The sequence below is a fragment of the Solea solea genome, chromosome 11, assembly GCF_958295425.1.
Source record: "Solea solea chromosome 11, fSolSol10.1, whole genome shotgun sequence".
Classification (NCBI taxonomy): Eukaryota; Metazoa; Chordata; class Actinopteri; order Pleuronectiformes; family Soleidae; genus Solea; species Solea solea.
Window position 1 is genome coordinate 3,597,652 of NC_081144.1, and position 22,001 is coordinate 3,619,652.

General features: G+C 40.5%; 1 protein-coding gene across 2 annotated transcripts in view; it reads left to right on the forward strand.

The window, feature by feature from the left end:
• The first annotated feature begins 941 nt into the window (after positions 1 to 941).
• Positions 942 to 22,001, forward strand: part of LOC131468233 (IQ motif and SEC7 domain-containing protein 1-like) — a 123,396-nt gene continuing 102,336 nt past the window's right edge. For both annotated transcript variants that reach the window (XM_058642259.1, XM_058642265.1), the window contains exon 1: positions 942 to 1,215. In XM_058642259.1, coding sequence (XP_058498242.1) covers positions 953 to 1,215 — 263 coding nt within the window. In that variant the 5' untranslated portion in view covers positions 942 to 952. The remainder of the gene's footprint in view (positions 1,216 to 22,001) is intronic.

Here is a 22,001-nt window from a genome sequence, read left to right on the forward strand (position 1 = left end):
CCTTCAGTATTTCCTTGATGCAGCGCCACCTCAGGCGGGAAGTGGAATGGTGCAACCCCCAAATGAACCAAGTCTAGCAAACGACCTTTATTGCACATTCTTCTCTTATAGCCTCTGTAAAAAAATACATTTTTAACATAGTAATGGGGGGAAAAGTAAGGTTAAAAACCAAGGCTTAAATAAAAAAATTATAAAAACGAGTATGACTAGTATGAGAAAGCAAAAGTTACGTACTGCAGCTTTAACCTATTTAATGTTTTCAGCTCCTGTGACGGTAAAACAGTGATATTTGGTGTAAGTTGCTTGTTTAATTAAGTCTAAATCTTCATGCTGTTATCAGATGAATGAATGAAGACAAGAAGGACAAATATGTTGCTGTCTAACTCAAAACAGTCTCCCTCTCCAGTCCATGAGCCGCAGAGACAAGCAGAGACACTGAGATGATATCACGGCTCAGTCCGTCACTCTGAGCCGTGATAATATGCAGGTTCATAAAACTTGGAAGCCCCGCCCACCCCGACAGTCAGACAGCGTCTGTTTACGAAAAGTCACGGGAGCAGCGTGGAGCGAGGACAGGGTCCACGGAAAATGTCACACGGTGCCACCACCAGCGGCAGGCGGACTTCACACACACACACGCAGACACAGAGACGGGGACAGAGGGACAGAGGGACAGCTGCGCGCCTCACTCCGTCACATGTCCGCTGTCATTCACAGCTTGTCACGGATATGTTTGTTTAGTTTCGCGCGGGGGAGACTTAGTATTTTCACCGGGAGTGTTCACGCACACACTCACGGCGCTTTAGGAAACACAATGGCGAGGCGTAAAAGGTGCAACCCAGTGATTTGTTTCGCTTAAAAAAAAAAAAGAAGACACGGAACCGACACCACACACACACGGAACCGCAGCTGCACAACAAGGTGGTGGGGGGGGGGGGGGACATAAAAAACCATGGAGAGCCCGACGGAGAACCCGAGCAGGGCTGCGGAATATCTGAAGGAGCTGAACAAGATCATCGAGACGCAGCAGGAGTTGCTGGAGCGGCAGCGGGGACGCATAGAGGAGCTGGAGCAGCAAGTGTCCGACTTGTGCGCGGAGAACGTGTGTCTGAAGGAGCAGTACCAGCGGCACCTGGCAACCTGCAGGCTGCTGCAGGGAGGCAGCAACAGCCTGCTCACGCTGGGGGCCATCAACGAGCACACCGCACCAGACAAGTAAGAATCAACAACAACAGCTCATAATAATTAGTTTCCCTTCACGAGACCTGAGAAAAGTAAAAAAAAAAAATGACTTCCCTTTATTAATTAAAGTGCAGTTGATAGATTAAAGCGCAGAGCTGCGCATTTGCACTTTTGCGTCTTTTCCTTCTCCTGATTGGAGGAGGAAATGGTAATAATGTTGAAGAGCTCAGAGAGAGCAACATGCAGCAACACCATACACTGTATTCCCTTTACTTACTCTTTTCATGATCATTTGATTTGATTGACTGTAACTGTCACTGAAACATCTGTGAGTTCAGCTGGCATGTGCTTGGTTATTTTGACACACTGAGGCACCCGTCCGAGGCTCCACCAGGTCTACACATCTGATAGTATATGATGATTTCTGCTTTGTCATGTTTTCTATTTATCTGACACAAGGTTCTGTAACTTGAAGCAGAATTGAATACGCGCTACTGTCCCCTGCTCTATATACAGCCCTCTGTGGTCTTTAAGGTTTCATGTGCATTGGCAGGCACATTAATCCAGGATGTATGGGAATGCTAACTCCCAACCTCTGGGGAGAAAGGAGTGGAACTTGGGGTGGATGTGTTATGCAATTATGTGGAGGTCTGGTCCGGTCTGCAGGCCCCAGAGCAGAGCAGAGCAGAGCAGGTGGATATGTAATGTTATAAAACATCATGTCACTGTCGCAGGTAAAAGCCTTGATAATTAGACACGGCGACTATGTTTATGTGGATCCCAATAATCTAACTACTGCCTTTTATTTTTTACATTTTACATCTAATCTGATTTTAAACTCCAAATGGTCCTTCTAATCTGATTAAGATGTCTACATAATGCTACTAAAATCAGAATACTAATGGTCCCGGGTATGACCCTGTTCCAGTTCAGATGCCATTTACATGGCAGTGTCCTAATCATATTAGTGTCTTAATTGGTTTGTTATCAGAATATTTCTGTTAATTAAAGCAAACTCAGTCAGTGATTATGCTCTAATGGACAACAATAATCTGACTATTGTTCTTAATCACTTTCAAAGATTGTTCAGTTTACGATGTTTCCATGAGTTGGTCAAAAAATATTCCATTTGTATACCTTTTGACATGTTATAGAATATAATCTGATCATAATGGTCCTCATAATCTGATTAAGATGTACACACGTCTACTAAAATCAGAATACTCCACTTCTAAATCTGATTACTGATGGCCCTGGGTATCCAACTAAATTAGTCAGAATATGCCATTCATATGGCAGTGTCCTAATCAGATTATTGTCCAACTCGGGTTGCTATCGGAATATTGCTGTTAGTTGAAGCACAGAGATTATTTGATTATTCAGTTCAAGATGTTCACATGACCTTTAGACATGTTACAGAACATAATCTGAATTCAGGTCCAGAGTTCCTGAAAATAGCAATGGAGGATATGAGGCAACTTTACGATAAGAGTTTTAAAGACAAACATATTTCAATGATTATTTTATAAACCAAATTAATATAATCGTCTGAATAGGACACCACCATTTAAACAAACCTTTCCTTATAAACTTAACCATAATAAAGTCACTGTGGAAATGAGCAATAAACAGATTAGGACATGTGGAGTATTATGTTTTAGTCGCATTAAATGGACATAATATAGATTAGATTCATGGTCAGATTTTGCACTGTAACATGTAAACAGGACTACATAAGGAACATTCTTATAACAACACTTGTAAACATCATAATCCGATAATTCATGTCTGAAGCCTGCCCCACTTTTCAAGTTTGACTTGATTTTAAAAACGTAGGCGACAAAAGACACACCAAACTCTGGAAACGGTTTTCAGTGTTTTAATCCTGAGAAAACACCAGGAGGACACACACGATTTCAGGGAGGAGATTCCACAGGTTTGAGATCTCACGCGTGGAGGCGGACTGTCTCTGTTCGCTTACAGGACACACTAAAGTGTGTCCGTGTAGAGGTAGCCAGTGTGTTATTTAGACTCTTGTTGTAATCTGGACGCTATCAGAATATCGTCATTCATGCAAACACAATCGATGTCTGGATTAATGACCCTGCACCAGGTCTCTGCTGGAGTCCATGTTTGCAGTGTCTCCAAACCGCCTCAGCGTTGATGGTCCACAGGTTCGGGGTGATTGTGCTTGACCTCTCTCTCGGAGGGGGGCGTGTTAGTATCATGGAGATCAGTGACAGGAAATCAATGCTGATGACTCATGGACTGTATGTCTTTGCCGGCTGATAAAACAAGACTCATGAGATAAGGCGAGCCACTGTAACACTGACCTTTAGTGCACTCCCCTTTTATAAATCTCACTCAGCCCCTTGGGGAGTTTTCTGCCCGATTTCCCTGGAAATAATTCTGTCACCATCTCTTATTTTGTACATTCAGTTGCAGTTTCTGAGCTCTATTTTAATCCATGGCTCTGGTGGACTGACACACAGGGAGGGAGGAGTCTGTGATTACCTCAATGAACGCTATGATACGTGACGGCTATTAATAATTGCATTTGTGGCTTATGTTGTGAAAGATATGGATTTTAGATTTGTTGAGCGGAGAGCAGTTGATGAAGAATGCAGTATTCTCAAGATGAATTTAAAGAATCGCAAAGGTCACAGTACTGTAGCAAGGGAGGGATTCAAATGTTAGGGACCGTCTCGCCGCTAATTTCGTGCCACTTAAATACCAAGGTCAGGGAACAGCTGGAACGGCGTATCAGAGCAGATGTCCTCTGAAGATTTACTGGAAGTTTAAAAATCATGTACTGGCATCATCTTGAGCTCCGCTGACTTGTTATTTTTATCCATGCTGGCTGGTCCTGTGAGTCAAAAGAAAAAAATCTAATTTAACTAAAAAAACAAAATGCCTGATTGCTCATTGAAATTCTGAGAGCTTGAAGTAGTGCCTCGTGTGTGCAAAGGCCAGTTGGTTGGTTAATCCGCTCAATTTACTCTGGTTTAAGGCCTTAATACTTGAAATTCATTTGCAAAATGTTCAAACCACTTGACAAAGATAATTATTACGAAGATTGTCAGATTATTGAGGATTTTTTTTTGCTCCTGGGTGAGTTTTCGGCATGTTTTTGCACCAAGGGAAGACAGTAGTGTAGCAGGTGCAGTGAACATGAGTGAATGGGTAAACCGCTGATAAAGAATGTGTGAAAGTGTATTTATATCATTATATTACATTGGTTTTGCAGTAATGTAACGTTAACTATGGCTCTGGTGCATTATAAGCCCCTTTCCCACCTATGGTCCCAGCTCGCCTCAGCACGGCACAGCATGGCACGGTTTAGGTTGGTTTTCCACTACAAAATAGTACCTACTCAACGTGGGAGGAGTCCTTGCTGCACGGCTGCATGAAACTGCCGTGACTTTGTTTTACACGCAACACACACACACACACACACACACACAAACGAGTGACGAGCAACTTGTAACAGAATCATTAGAATCAGTTAATTACAATATTGTTCAGTACTTCCTCCATGACCGGCGCACAGTCACTGGACTGAAATACAGCAGCAGGGTTTGTGATGCCGCTCGCCTCTCACTAAACACACCAGACTCCTCTGTTAAATACTGAGATTTTAGACATTTCCCTGGTAATTGTTAGAGATTAACCCACGTTTTTAGGATTGTTAAGTCTTTTTAACTGATCTACAGTTCGGCTTGATTCTTGTGTCGCCTCTGCTCTAAAAAAGCAGGTACTAAAAAAGCAGGTACTAAAAAAGTACCAGGTACCAGGTACTATTCTAGTGGAATTACAACTTAACTGTGCCGTGCCGTGCCGAGGCGTGTAGAGCCGGTGCAAACACGCCAATAGAGCCATATTTTTAGACACACCTAATAAATCCCAAACTGGAGAGAAACGGTTTCCAGTCTAGACTCCATAGTTGTCATTTTTTTTTTTTTCACATTTTCACAGACACTCTTTTCCCCAAGAGAGTCTCATATATAATGTGTGAAGAGTAGAATCTCTGCGTTTGCTTTACACGGTCCTGAATTTGTTGTGAAGTGCTCTGCAAATCCTCAAAGACTCCTCTAACCAACTGAAGGAAAATAATGCTCACCGCCTGAATAATAATAATAATAAAAAAGGGACTGTTGTGACTCTGTAAACCAAAGCTAATGAGTTGTTGTCTACATAGATAAGAAAACAGTTGCAACTCGGCTGATGAAACTTTGCTCAAAGATAACTTTTTACACTTTCAGCAATGTGTTTTTTGATTACCTCCCAGGTTATTTTTTTATCTTTAAGAAACTTTGCATCCCTAATATATTGTAATGCATGAGATGCACAATGAGGATTATGCTCATGCAGCTTCAGCACAGGGTCATCCTGTATTGCTGAGCAGGGCGAAATCTCATTTTGGGTGCTTGTTGTGAGACGAACCGAGTCCACCTGCTGCTGACACCTTTGAGCAATCACAACTTCACGTAAAGTAAATGTTGACACTCCCTCTGACCAAAGGAAAAACCAAACTGCTGAGGAGGGCTGTTATGGAAATGGGAGGCTGTATGGCTGAATATCAATCATTTCTGCAAACAGCAGAGGCACACAAAACAGTCACACATCAGACCTTCAGGGTTTTTAACCCTTTGACACGTTTGCACGAGAGCATTTCAACATCAACGTAAATACGCGATGGTTTCTGAAAAGCCGAGAAGTTGCAAGTCAAAGCACAAGGTGTGGTTATTACGGCAATTTCATTCGCGCTGTTGCAGGAAGCCGGTGAATCAGCGTCTTTGTCACCAGAGAGGAGAGAGTTGGAAAAAGTTTGGCCTGTTTTTGGACAATTAGACAAAGACTGGAACAAATGCTATTTTAAATGTTTAATGCCGTTCAAATTTAACTGGCAAAATCTGGTGTTTGTGTACAAATACAGTGTTTTTTTTAATTTAAAATTGTTAATACACTATTTCAACATGCACTCAGTTGTAAATAACTGCCAGAAATTGGATAATTTTCTGGCCCAGGCTAACACACACTCTCAAGTCCACTGAGGCCTCAGTTATACGGTAAACGTTGTAAACCGCTCTCTCTCCCACACCAAAGTCCACAGAGAAAGAGCTGCAGGTGTACTGTATTTGGTCAGTTTATGCCACTTGTGTTAAGTCTGAACAAAGAATTTCAAAACGCTGAAATCTCAAGATAACACATATGAACGTAACTGATGGAGGAAGCAGTGAAAACAGATTTTCTCTGTGGATTCTGGTGCGACTCTACTGAGTGAGTGTCCAGCTGGAAAAGAAGAAACAGTGAGAATATTCCTATAATGTCATAGACTGGAGCAGACTTAGAGTCGTATTAGATGAGCCGTTTAAAGTGGATCAAATCTGTTTTCCCTTCTGTCCCTGCTGGCAGCCATTTTACCAGTGCAGAGCAAGTGTCCGGTCTCAAGCTGGTTCTTGGAAACATTGTTGCGCTCGACGGCGTGCGATAATATGTCGAATCTGTGTCTGAATCCCAAAAACCATCCTTTAAAGAAAGAACTGTAGAGATGTACGAATGCGAGAGGTTACCTTACACAACCTCTGTGCAGATCCAGCCTGTGTGCAGTAGGTACTAGCATTTGTTGTTTCGGTCTCAGGCCTGTGTGATGTCACTACCCCTGTGTTGAATATCTGAGTTTCTGTTGCTGTCACACTGCCTTTCTTGCCTGTTTTTGCCAGTTTTAAATCCATTACTTGCACTCTCTTGTCGGTGCATGCAGATTTCCACGCAGCCTGTGGTGAATTTCATAGTCATATTAGGTTTCTCTCTCAAAGGGGATCTTCGTACAGTTCCCATATCTGCATCAGTTTCAGGCTCTTATTGTTCTCTGCTTCCTTTTTCTTTTCAGTTCTTGTTTGTCAGCTGACAGCAAGTGCTTACATGCAGGAACTCTATACTTTTTTCCGCGTTAGTCATCCTGTGCTGTTTGTTCAATACTGTATATGGACAGATTTGAGCCGTTCTGTCAGTTGTCAGTGAGTACGTGTTCAACAAGACTTTAATAAGTAACATAGTGATGGAACGGAACAGGTGAAGGAAGTTGTTCTGCTTCACAATAACTGACCGTGGATGAAATAAATCCTCTGAATCATACATTAGGTCGTTTGCTGTGGAGAGAAGGCTTTTGTTTCCCAGTTTGTCCCTTTGCTTTGTTTTTAGACACAACGTGCAGCGAGAATGAAACTTGATGCTCCACTGATGGTGGAACCTGTACTGCAAACTCGACACATTTGACTGTAGAATTCTGCAGAACAGGTTGCTGGATAACGTTGTTGGTCAATGGAAATCATCTTGATGTGAACTGACCCTAATGTGGATCTATAGACTTATTTAGCCAGGTGATAAAATAGTGAGAATCAGCTTTTTACTTTCCATGCACAGTCAAGTTGATTAGCTTGTAGTTTTATATTCTTATTTCTCAAAAACCCAAGTTTTTTATATCAACTTTAGTTAATTGTGTTGTTTTTAAGTAAAAATATGCAATATTAGATTTGCTTGGCTGTGTAAGTTTGCCCAAATCGGTTGGTTTCTTGTTTAGCTTGTGGCTAATTGTTAGCACACCATTTCAAGTCTTCCTACCATCCTTTAACTTATAAAATATTCCATCCTTGAAGCTGGTAGAGCATAAAAAGAGGTCTCCTCATCAGTCCAAAACATTTACATGCCTGAATTTCATGATGTTTTTGTTGCTGCTGTCTTATGGGCGTGTTTCCACCGAGTTGAACGGTTTTGTTTTTGTATGGTACATATTTTTTTGCGTTTCCATTAGGGAATAGTACCAAAATAACTGACCCCTACGCTATGTTACGGGTGGAACTAGAATCAGATTCTTGTCCATGTTGTAGTAATTCAGCTCCCAATCGCAATTATCTCAGTGTTTACATGTATTTTAAGAGTTCTATTTTAGTCAGACTAACCAAAGTGGGTGACATTCTATAAATCTAACACAAAAACCTACATTCTTTGTGTTTACACTCTCTAAAGCTTAAGTGTAAGTCTGCGTAAACAGATGGTGGATGTAGCACTCAGGCAAGAATTAGCAATCACACACATATCAGGTTTCTTGTCTTCATGGCTCCTGAGTCGCATGCCTCGTCAGCCCTTTAGACCGGCAGTATTTATGCTGACCATATGCAGGTTTCTCTCCTAATGGTCTTTGTATTTAACAGCCCTCTGCAGTTACTTAAATCCCTTGCGCTCACGTTGGAATTAAATGACAGATACAAGATAGACTTGCACTGTTTAGCAACACACAGTAGTGATAAATTACATCTCAGCACTTAAGTCAAGACCAACTTAAACATGTCAGCAGACTTTTTGGTCAGTGATGAAGCCTGTTGTGTAGTGTAGTGTAACTACAAGTTACAAATGAATAGCACATAGTGTGTAGCTGTGATGAAGGACATTCTGGCTAAAGTCAGTAGAGGCCGGTGATTTAATCAGAGTCGATCAGTCATGACCTCTGTGGTGTAAAGACAGGCTCCATAGACTGTTTAAAAAAAGTGGATGTTTTGGTTTGGAAAGTGAAGCAAATGCAGAAGTGCCCGAAACCCGCATTCAGTGGCCCACAGGGGAGACTCCGTAGATAACTCTACAAATAAAAGAGTTTATGGTCTCAGTTAGAGCTGAAGCGATTCATTGATTATTAATCGATTACTAAATTAATCGGTTTGAAGTTTTTTTCATGATTAAAACAAGATTTCTGAATGTTTAAGCTTCTTAAATGTGAATATTTTCTTCATTTCTTTGCTCTGGATAACAAAGAAATCATTAAAAGTGAATCATTTTGGTTTGTGGACAAAACAAGACATTTGAGAACATGGTCCAGGTTTGACCAACACCGATCAACATTTTTTAAGGTTTTCTGATATTTTATGGACCAATCGATTCATCGAGAAAATAATCGACAGATTAATCGATTATGAAAATAATCGTTAGTTGCAGCTGTAGTCTCAGTCAATACTTTCAGGTCTTCTTCAAAACACAGCGATGGATGCTCTTTAGAATAAAATAGATAATAAATCAGGTTATGCTTTATTATTATTATGCTTTTATTACCTATCGCCCTATGTCAGCTGAGATTGGCACAGCACCCCCCGCGACCCTCCTGTGGAGGTTAAAGCGGTAGAAAATAGAAAACCTGAAATCTCTTGAGAAATTTAAGTGCAATTTCAAAAATATTGTGCCTAAGTTTTCCATTTACACGTGTGCATTACAACTTACAGGTCCCAGTGGATCTACAAAGGCACAACACATTTACTCACAGGTATCTTGACTTGAAAAGTATAGTATTTCACATCATGATTAGATTCAAATCATAGTGTGAAATGTTAACACATTCATCCGCGCCGTACGTTTGGCACCCCTGTGGATTTCATTGTATGATGACACACCGGTCCATTACGCTCTCGTAAAACACCCAAGATCCAAGATGGAACTGGACAAACTGCAAATCACGAGACATCGGACATCTTTGTAGTTTGCTATGTAGTGAAAATGAGTCTGAAAGTGCTTTCATTTCTGATACTTTGGCTGCAGATTACAGAAATCTTTCTTCTTCGTTGTGTGAAGGGTTTTCCTCACGGCCCTGGCTGGAGGTGTTGTGTTTTCTGGGTTGTGTGTTGTTGCTCTTTGATACATAAACATACCGACATCTGTCTCAACACCTTGAGGGGAAATTCCTTTGCATTTGTCAATATTTTTCCCCTGGACTTGGAAGATGACTTGACAGAGTTTTTGGTGTTTAAAGAAGGTCAAAGTCACCATGTCAAGGAATTATACTTAAAACCTGGAGTGGAACCCTAATTAATAACTAAATAATGTTATTGGTGAAACTTGTGTTGGGGTTATAAATATCTGCTGTGTAAAAGGTCTATTAAACCAGGTTTATTCAAGACATTACATACACACGGTGTATGAGTTAAACACGTTGCCATTTTGCTAATATATAAAATTTAAATGAGTATAAATCCCAGTAAGTGATGAAGAACAAGTAATCTTTATTGTCAAATATTAATGAATGACAAATCACAGCCAACGCCAACGCTGACCCTCTTAATGCATTGATGGAGCTATAATGAATAATTTAGTGCTGACGTAAAAGCAGCAAAAGCTTTTGAGTTGTTGGTTCTTTGCCAGAGCTTGGCCAGGATTTGTGGCCAGAACTTGTCGTGTCTCTTTTTGTGGAGGAATTTCGCTCTACTCGTTTTGTTCAAAATTACAGGGGGAAGTTTGTATGGCACATATTTATATACATCCTAAGCTGCACACTCGGGAGGATTCTGCCTAAAGGCACGTTTGTCAAACACACCCAGTCACTGAACCTTGACGTAATCCATCATTGAACCTCTTTTTTTCCCTTCAAGTCTTTCCTGATGATCCTTTTTCAACATGGACATTGTGGGACCAGGTGTGTTGCTCAGGACATAATGTGTCATTTAAATTTCAGAAGATTATGAGTAAAAGTTCCTCACACTTGGTTTCTCTTGGCCAAAAATGTTTTTTAGAATGGTCTGAATTCAGTGCACATGATGCTCAAGGCCTGGTGTTTGACACGATACAAGATGAATGATGATTTATGAAAGTTTAGTTTGAACAGGCTCTGTCAAGCAATACTATCAGACTAGACTGAGGGAGCATCTGTGTGCATACGATTCAGGAAACTTGAGAAGGCAGAGAGCGGCACATACAGGCAAATTTACACAGACATTGGGAGCACAGTGGTGGGAGGGGCCAAGAAGCATTTGTCTCATCAATCAGTTTAAAGACCAGTTTTTAAATTATTTTCCATGGGCGGTTCTTTGTGTTGTTAGTCATGTTTGCAGCCACCACGCTTTACTAGCACAATGTTGCTGGTGCCTCCATCGCTTCCTGTCACCTGGTGACATGAGATTCACACAACGTGCCGATTTTCCTTGCCTTGTATGAATTTTTTTTTATATTTTGGATTGACATTAGGATGTTTTCTTGGTCTTTTGCTGGACCTATAAGATCATTTTCTTCTAGAAATGGTAACATTAGCTTTGTAGGTTAGGAGTACAGTGTATGTCTTACTTCAGGGTTTTGGTGTTGTTCATTCATCTCTTTAAAACTCGGACTTAATCGGTTACGCAGCACAATGGGGACACACGCCAGTGGAGTTAATAGTCATAGGATTAAATCAATAGATATTGAGGGACTTGATACAGGTTCTTTAGGTTGTCGATCTTGGCTCAAGGTGAATTATCCCCTTTAAGTCACTGGTGGTTTTATTTCGCCCTCCTGTATTCTTTATAGTGCCCATCACTTGACTTTGCTGCGGAGGAAAACCTCCGCTGCCCTCGCTGCCTCTCCTGGATGGACTCTTGACAAGTGGAGATTGTCAAGTTCATAAATAGTTCACCCCCAAGCCAAGGTAGCCAGCTTTAGCGTGTGTTTAGGGAGCTTCGGCAGGAAATAATAGCGTGGTGGAGAGAGCTGCTGCTTCTTCTGGCTGCCGGCATTCACTCATTTACCCAACGATCTGCTGAACAATCAGTGTGCCAAACTAAATTTATGAGCGCATGAACTCCCACTCTCCAGCTAAATCCCCCCTCTAATGAAATACTCCTGATAAATAAACGTCTTCACGGGAATGTTTTGCATTCAGTCCCCCTATAAATCTCAAGCAATGGCTAAAGGCAGTTTGCAACTCGCACTGGAAAACAAATATAGGCCTTCCTTGGTCTGTCATGGACAGTGTTTCCCCCCCAATCAGCCCCATTAAAACTGAGCTAAGGTTGTTTTTCTTAGCTTTCATGTAGCTGCTTGTCCCAAGAGAAAGGATAATGATAGCTTTAATGAGCGCTGTTACCTCTATAGCTGGTAAAGGCCACACTGAGGGGGGTCGGGAGGAACATCTTTAGTGGTAGGCGGCCACACTGATAACGTTTAAATCAGCCAAACTGATGCAAAGTTTTAACAAGCGAGACCTGCAAATGATTAAACGTGGCACTGGATAATATTGATTTTCAAATTACAGGACGTTTGCAGGATAATGTGGCAAAATTTCCGTTTTCAAAAGAAAGCGCCGATGTTTAGATGGCGATCAGTGTGAGACCGTTTACGCCGAGCTTGAGAGAGAAATCAAAAAAGATAAAAACAAGATCTCTGAGCCTCATTGTCATTCCGCGTGGATGATCTGCAAACAGAGACTTGCTGGATAAACAGCTGCTTGTGTGTATTTGACAAACATCCATGGTTTTAGCAAAGAAAAATGGCAAGTCATTGGAAAAAATTGCAGATTCGGTTGAATCTAAATGGTTTTAGTGGCACTGGAGTCTGATTTGCACTGAAGTGACGATGTTAAAGGTTCCCTCTGGAGGTTGTGGCCGCTCATTGTTAGGGACGTTGTCGAGAATCTGTACTAAATTGGTACGGTTTCTCTATGGTCAGTAGCAAAGTATTAATATGCATTCTGGACAAATGCTACTACAGCCTTTTGTATTTTGGGAATCAGCTTCCCATCTTCCCTATTGATTTCATTTTTTTAATTTACCAGCATTAGAAGATTGTGTGTGTGACTCACTTTGGCCTCTCTTTGCTAAATTTAGTGAAAACACAGAGTCTTGCTTCTTTTTTTCTAATTCTTTTTATTTAAGTTTTTGAACAGCAGACATTATATATATATAAATATATATATATATATATATATATATATATATATACATATATATATATATATATATATATACCAATGGTGTAAAGAAACGGACAAACTGTCCTCTGCAGTCCTATTTTTGAATGAGAAGAACTAAAACGCGGTGGGAGAGGAACCCTCTTTTTAGGCAATCCTTTCGTAACATAGATATTATCTACAATATTAATCCATTCCTGTATTATGGGGGGATGTCACACAAGTATTTGTCAGTGTCAACATTTCCCTAAAAATAATGTCACTAAATGCAAGGGCTGTAAGTGTAGTTGCATGTAAAGTGTGTAACACAAGCAGCGCCACAAAAACACGCACAAATACAACAGTACGACAAGAGCGAGGCAGTGTTGTAGCAACTTCTCGGCTGCTTGTAACAGAATTGCGGTGACCTCAGTGCAGCCTCTTGCCGCCGATGCTGACAAAAGCGTGAAGGTTACACTTGTTACGGTTAAATGTTGCTGCTACTTCATCACGACACTGTTGGCAACACTTTCTGCAGATAAATCCAATTTAGGTTATTGTAAAAGATAGAAAGCCCTTCATTACAGAGAAGGGTGAGATTAGAAGTACACACTTCCTCACAGCTCTTGCATTCAGGTGTCCTCGGCACCAAATTATAGAGAAGTAGTAGAATAAATAAAGTATCAGCATTGATAAGCAGTATCAGTATGTACTGTATCAACAGTCTAATAATACTGCTACTTAGTCGAGTGGTGCTAAGAGACATATTATAAAAAATGGTCATTTGTATCATTTACACAAATGTGTCAAAAAGCTTGCAATTAAGGGCTTTATGAAATGAAAATAAATAAAACTACAGCGCCCATTATATTAAGAATATTGACATAAGGTAATTTTACACTAATATTAGGAAATTCATTTCAAATATTAGTGTAAAAAAAGGCACATCCACCAAAACGTTAACGCGTGTTCGATTAAAATAGCGACCAACTGACTTCCTGTCGAGTGTTGAATTGAATGTCAAATAGTGGTGTTACTCGGTTGCCAGGTTTGTGACGTAAATATTCTATAAGTGAAGTCATTTTCAGTTATTTTAATCAAGTCTAAGTCAAGTCTTTTACCGAGTCCCGCACCTCTGACATTTCGAGATATAAGACATATGATTAACACTGATTGACACTGGGTCAGTTATTAGGTCTTTATGATATAAAATAACTGATATCAACTGATTTTAAAACATTTGTTTGCTCTCAAACACATTTGTCAGTCCTTCGTCCTGCAGCTTTAATGCTAAGAGAAGTTCAGAGAAGACAGTGTTTCCTTTACATAGTTTGTATTATGGTTTGTTCTCTTTAAAAAACAAAAAAAAAACAATAAATAAATGAGTCAAAGCAACAAAGACAACTTCCTTTGATAGGCACATACTGTATAACATTTACTTTATTATCTGATTCTGATTCACCGTCTTTTATCGCCACAAATTGTGATTAACAGTAAAACAGTGCATTTGGCCGGCCCACAAGGCCAAAGTATCCCTGCTTGTTCTTTATTTCTTCACAGTTGAACCAATTATCCTTCTTGCAGCTGTCAAAACCAGCTGATGCAGCAGCTGAATCGAAGGCAATTTGTAGCGCCGTACCTGTGGAGAGCTGTTTGAAAGGCTGCCACGGGTTTTCTGCCAAGTGGGAGTGGGGCGTGTGTGTGTGTGTGTGTGCGTGCGTGTTTGTGTGTATCACTGATGAGTTGGAGGCTGAGTCAACAGCTAAACACTGATGTGGACACACATCTTCTTTGTCATCGTGGTCAGAAATGAATCACAGACTTCCTCATGGTGAGCTCAGGCCGCTGGCAGCCGCCGTCGAGGCCGAATTGTTTTTGTGCAGAGCAGCTTGGAGTCATAAACAATACACTCGAGTGTTTTTTGCGTGGCTTTAACGTTGTGTTTCTAACTGGATCACGTTTATTGCTTCTCGTAGCTGTAATTTGTTTCCACGCCGGTTTGCCAGCGTGCTCCGTGTAACTCTGACTTTACGAGAGGTTTTGTGTGCAACTTTTAATCCAAGCAATATGTTTAGGAATGCAAAGTGAGACTTCCTTTTTATTCCACTTCCTCTGCTCGGTCAGCTGCAGTCAAGGTTGGAGAGAGGACTTTCTGCCTTTGTAGCACTTCAAGAGCTTTAAGGATCGGATATATCAAACTCCGATCTTATTGAGGTCAGACTTAAAAAGTCCTGAATTTGTTTTTACACCCGGAGACAGAGCGGGAGTTGTTTTTTTTTAATGTCGTCCTTTTGGTAAAATCAGCCAGAAATAACAGCGTCACGTTTAGTCCAAAATCCAATTTCAGATTGCAGCTTGTCATGCGTAACCGTGATGTGGCTAAATGAAATGTCTGTCAAATGCTCAGCAACAACAAAGGTGCCTTTTGTCAGCTTGATAACAACAATTGGCAAAGCGTGGGGCTGTTTTGCAGCCTCAGGTTCAGCATTTTTAAACCAAAGGTAGACAAGTAGGTAAGTCTGATACTGACAACACAGTAACACTGGGCATGTGTGTGTGCAGTGAGGTTTATCTTTAAAACTGCCATAATATAGTTTTAAAAGAAGCCTCTGTACTCAAATAAACACCATGTCTCTTCAGACATGTAATAAAGCCACACATCTGCCAGGGCTGCAAATATTTCATAATAAAAGCCAAAAAAAAAAACAAAATGGATAAAAGCAAGAGTGATTTGAATTTAGAAATGGATGCTTGTTCAGGTCCTCCATTTTCACAGCTGTGATGTGATCCCATGATAATCACTTGATGCATGATTGTTGGATAAAAGGTTTGAATTTGAACTCCTCTGCCAAGTTCAAAAGCGACTCTAAATAAGCAATGATGCTGTGACCTGAGAACATGATGTGCCCCTGGAACACTGCTGCCACTTAAGCTGGGATTCGAGGCCCGGTCGGAACGAGGGCCTTTCTGCATGGAGTTTGCATGTTCTCCCTGTGTGTGCGTGGGTTTTCCAAGGGTTCTCCGGTTTCTTCCCACAGTCCAAAAACATGCAGATTTGGGGATTATGCGGATTAACGTAGGTGTGAGAGTGGATGGTCTCCAGGGTGCACTCCGCCTATCGCCCTATGTCCGCTGAGATTGTGACCTTGGGCTGCAACTGACAATTATTTTCACAATTGATGAATTAATTAAGGAATTGTTTGGTCCATAAAATGTTGATCAGTGTTTCTCAATCCGAGAAAGGATGATGTTCTCAAATGTCTTTTTTGTTCCAAAAACCAAAAATTCAGTTTCAATGAATTCTTTGTCATATGGAGCAAAGAAACCAGAAAATATTCACATTTAAGAAGCTGAGAAATCAGAAAACTTGTTTTAATTCCTTAAAAACACTCAAACCGATGAATTGGCTCTATGGTGACCCTCATGTGGAGGATAAAGCGGTAGAAAATGGATGGAAACTAAGCTACTTTTCTCATAGGCTTGCTTAAAAACTGACCGGTTGAGATGCCCCCTGCTGGCCATTCCTGAGAACAGAGTTTTCTCATTACTTCTACTACTTTTTTGTCTACCGTCCTATGGAAAACAATAACGACGAGTGACAGAGTCAGAATATCAATTTTTAAACCCTCAACTTCTCCTGCTGGTGTATTTCATGGTATTTGTCTATAAATACTATATTGGCATGGTGGAACGAGGACAGTGGAGTATTATTTTTTTTTTTTATTTGTCAGTTTTCAGCAGTATATGTGTGTGTGTGTGCTTTATGCAGGGACAGACAGCCAGCAGCAGGGTCACGCACCAGTAGCTCCTTGAAGATTCATAATTTGCGAGCACCGTAAGAAGCAAACCACGACACAGACGACTGCACTGACTCATTAGATCTGCTTAGCCAGACACATTTCTGCCTGTAATTAGCTGCTGATTAATACAGATCATTTAGGTCTCAGTAATATGGACACCAGTACTGAGGAGCCTAACACATGATTAATGCTTTTCATTCATGCACCAGACCGAGAGAAGGAACCTTCCACCAAACTGGTGAGGAAAAAGAAGATCTAAACACACAAACGCATGTCTTTAAAGAAGCGAGAACAAAGTCCACGCCGCAGAGTAAAAAATAAATAAATGAAACGGTGGCGGTGAATATGAAATACTGTACAAGAATGTCAGGCTTCTTGTTCCTCTGAGGAAGCCGTCAGTGTGAGTGAGCTGTCGTAGCAGACTGTGGGGTTCAAGCCATTCATCATTCAGGTGACGTCGTCGCGAGCGGAGACAAGAAACGCTGCGTGTTTGTTTTGTTTCCCACAGGAAAGTTATGTAAATACAGTTTAGATGTGATTTATTCTTTTTCATCGCAGCTGGAAGGATTTTGTTTGCTTGAAGTGTTTCGTGGTTGTTACTTTTGCCTGCACATGGCACAGTGTACTGTCTACAGTGAAGCCTGCGACTGTTTTGGGTTAGAGCTTTGCATTTAAGCCCTTTATTTAGGGACATTTAGTAGTTATAAAGGTCATTATATAGTCAAAGATGAGGCAGACGTCCTTATTTTAACTTGGTTGGTTTTATTAGCACGTAAAATGTAAAAGATGATGATCAGAACGAGTCAATGCAGCATTAAAAAAACTGATAATCTGAAGTAAAACCCACTTCTATCAGCTAAAGTGTCGAGTATTTAGTGTTGCTTTTTAAAACATACATGGTGCAGATAAATACTGTATGTATATCTAAATAAATCATTGATAATCAACACTGTGTTGAATCAAATAATCCGTTCCTAGATGGAATTAGGCGTCATGGAAATGGATTTTTTAAACACTAAAATAACAGCAAAAAACCAATAAATAAGAAATAGGGAAAAGGACTCAATCACTCCTGTTCAGCACAGCACCTGGCCTCATCTGTTTTACTCCACTACTGTGGCCTTGAGGTATTGTAGAATAGAAAGTGAATGTTATTGATTCATGTTGAAAAAGAACCAGAGAATTACATGTTAAGAACCTTTTAAAACTTTCTTGCAAGTCACTGCTCATTCAAGCGTGCTGGTTTTATTTGTCCGAGCAGGTGATTGAAGCCTCTTTTTAGGATCAGAAAGTTACACGTCGTTACCTCCAGGAGGAAGCATATGGAATTAGATTTGTGTCAATACAACACTTTTTAAGAAGCAAAGAAGCAAATAAATATCGATTTAAACAAGTAGTTACCCAGGTTTTGCCCGTCGACATTCGACAAACAAATATCTAACGTTTGTCAGATTATAACTTCCAGACGGACACCGACTCCAAGTCTGTGAAGATTTCCTCTCAGTAGCCAATCAGCAGGCAGCTTCCTAAGGCCCGCCCACAAACAAAAAAAACACGGCACAAAGAACAAATCAGGGAGCGAAAAGAACAAGTGTATTTTCAAAACAATAATATTTTTAATATTTTTGAATGATTAAATCGATATTTTATTTGCTTCTTAAAAAGTGTTGTTTGAAAATGATGATCCCAGTATCCCACATCCTCGGGTTTACCTTCCGATAACTATTTACCTATTTAATCCAACAATCAACAACTAACAATCATGGTTTATTTTGAGTTGTTGGAGAAAGAAGGACATCCTGTGTGTTCCTTGCCTTGCATTCAGTGTGCTGTAGTAAATAATAAACCCTTGTTCGGTTTACATAAAGAGCAACAATGACCTATTAGTATAGAATGGTGGTGTAAACTGTACTCAGTATTAATCAGGGAAAAACAATCAGTGGGTTTATAATTACATTCGCAAGCAAGTCTTTCCTTGAAGGCGTGGACGATTTATAAACGTGTACTAAAAATAGACTTCTGACAGAAATGGGCGGGGGCGGGGCGGGGAGATGAAGATGTTGACATGTCAATCACTGCTCATCTTTGTGGCCCGTGGTGTATAATGTTCCAGTTCATTTGACGCGAGACAGGAAGCGATGATAAAAACGTGCAAACGGGTGCATTTCTGCACTTGTGTCCAGTTGCACTTACGCTGGCAGAAAGGCAGGGCTGATAACTCACGAGTCAGCGTTTTTCTTTTTTTGTACTGGGTGTGTCCTCTATGTTTCCTCTCTGATAACAGGAAACTGTACTCATTACAACATCTGAGCCACTAGAAAAAGTGTAGGCGCAGTGTACAGTATATCACACACACACTAAGATACAGGACAGGTGGAAGACTTGGACGTTTAACTTTTATTCTGTTTGGTGTCATGAGAATCTGGCTGCTCGTGGAGAGTCTTGCCGGTCCTATGAGAATGACACCTCCTGTTGGATTTGGCATCCCATGCATTATTTACAAAGCTTTAGAAATGCACTTGAATGAACCTCAATTTTAGCCGGTACATTTTTTTTGGGCATTTTAACGACTGGCCCCGTAACTATGATAGATGTCACGTAACGATAATGCACTAAAATGTGGGATTTCTCATTTCATGACTGGGGCTTTTTTCTGGAGTGTAAGCAGAAATTAAATGATGTTTAATTAAAGCCGCAGTTCACCTGCAGGATAAGGAGGAGAAATAGTTCACTGATATTGCCGTGAAGATACACACGTTTATATACAACAGATGAACCAAAGCATCTCTGAAATGCTCTGCTGATATTAAAAGACTTGTCTATCTCCCTATTTAGAGGGTTGTGATGTCACATGTAACTTCTTTCTTGCACAAAATTCAAGCACTTTCAATGACCCATGTCATTGAACATATTGAGGGCATTTTTTGGCAAATTCAAGGACCCGTGAGAAGCCTGGGTGAAGGAGTTTCCCCTGCAGTGAATAAGAGTGTGACAGACATGAGAGTCTTGTTTTTTTCCTCCTCTCGCTCCATCATCGATCTCCACTATGAGTTCCATCAGATCAACATGGTGTAACATTATTTGTAAACTTGTACTTTCACTTTCACAGTTTCACTTTCCTTTGACCCTTTTATTGATTTTATGGCTGTAGAATTGTTCAAAAAAGTTCAATGAGTGAGTGCTTCTGCCCCTTTTTTCCAAGATAACTTTCACTTTCGATATCTGGCAGTTATTCAAACGTTCAAACGGAATTACGGTGCTGAGAAGCCGTTGGTGAATCTCGTCTGTGATTGGATGGTCGTTCCGCGGAGGTCCTGAGGGGCTACTGCAGTGACAAATATATGGGTGTAAAGCTCTATTTCTCTGCTTTCCGGTATCCATCCATCAATCCATCAATCTTCTACCGCTTGATCCTCCACATGAGGGTCACGTGGGGGGTGCTGTGTCGATCTCAGCTGACATAGGGTGAAAGGTGGGGTGAATCTTCTAGATATCACAAACGGTCTAGGAGTTACGGTAATGAAAAGAACACATGCTGAATCCTGAAAAGTGAAAGTTATGATTGATGAAACAAAACGAGTTTATGTCCAGTGGATTGTTAGCTACAGTAGTTAAAATAATACTTTTAGAAAGCAATAGTACACACTTCATTACATTTACAGTCCTGCATCTATAGCTGAGAAACATCCTAGAGGAAACACCTTAGTTATTGTGAATTATTCTGTGTTATTATGAGTTATTGTGCCTATTAAATTCATATTCATACATTCTGAAAGATCTGTTCCGTTTCGTCTTTAAACCATTTTTCTCTAAACTTGCACAAAATGCGTCGCAATTTATCTCCAATCCGATACATAATAACACTCCCGGAGGTCTATTGATTCTCTTTCATTCAAATAAGCGACTGTTAAAAATTGTGCTACACTGCAAAAAAATAAAAAATAAAAAATAATAATAAATGCAAGTGAAAGTTAAGTAACCATCTGCCACATGCAGCTTTCAATTTAAAAAGCCAGTGGCTCTAAAATTTAGAGACGAAACTCCTCCGATGTCCAGCTGTCATCTTCCCAGGTGTCACACTTAGAAGAATGAGATTAACAGAACCATGTAAGTCTTGTTTCTGCAGGACTAGGGAGCTGTCCAGGGTTCTGACCACGTCTTCACTCATTACTCCTTGCTTGGTCTGCGTGAGTGGATGGGAGGCGGCCTAAAAGATGAAAATATCAGTCAGCAGAAACATCAAAAAGATTTGTAAAATATGGGTTTGGTTCAATCCTTTTTTTTTTTTTTTTACAGTGATGCATTGTACACACGGCGATCGATAGCTTCCGTAATTGCCGTTGGATGTTGACTGCAGCAATGTGTGTCAATGAATCTCATCCTACCGCTGCATTCTATTGACCCGGCTCTCATTTTCACCCCAGCTGGATCCCACAGTCACACTGGGGTCTGCTCTAGTAAACACACCAGCGCTGTGAGGCGCGCTCAGTGCTTTATGGCATAATTACAGGACGGCTGTGCATTTTTTTTGCTGAGGTGCCAGATAACTGCAAGACGGTATAGTTGAGGAGTACAAAAGACGGTCAGGAGATAAAGCAAAGAGTAAAATAACAAGGACAGATTAGAAAGGAGGGGGGGGATGACAAATGATGTAATCCAGAGGATCAGAAAAGCACTTCACTTCAGTCCGTCATTGCGTTGTCTTTTCACCGTGAATACCTCATTGTTTCCCACTTGTGAGAAGATGCGACAAGAGTGGATCATAAATTTGACCCAGATGCAGCTGCGCAGTCACTTTACTGCTCCTTAGAGCTGGAGTTCGTGGAACAGGCTGCACTTTATTTCTGTGCGGTGGACAGAGAACAGAGCATGTCCTCCCACTGCTGGAAAACCTTTTACTGCAGCCTCCAAACTTTTGAAAATGAATGTATGGAATACATAAAAAAAACATGAATACATAACATACAAAGAGCTGAGGATGCATCAGACTAATGGTCTGATTATGCTTTTGTCACCAAAATATTCAAGTATATCCATTTACATCAAAACATCCCTAAATCAACACTTTACTGCACCTTTCCCACAGCAGACACTTTTATGTGATAACCTGGAGGAGGTGCCACTGATTCAGAAAGTGCCTTTTTATTTTTAATGACATTTTCACTTTACCCCCGCTCACACATTATGGCTCCATGTTGTGGCTACAGGTTTTAAATATTTCAGCTCTGTCTATCACAAATTCTCTTAGAATCTGCTGTAGCTGTCATTGCAGATTGGGGAAGAAAGGAAATACTGTACTGTGGTGAATTTATCATTTTTATTTCCACAGAATCCAAAAAAAA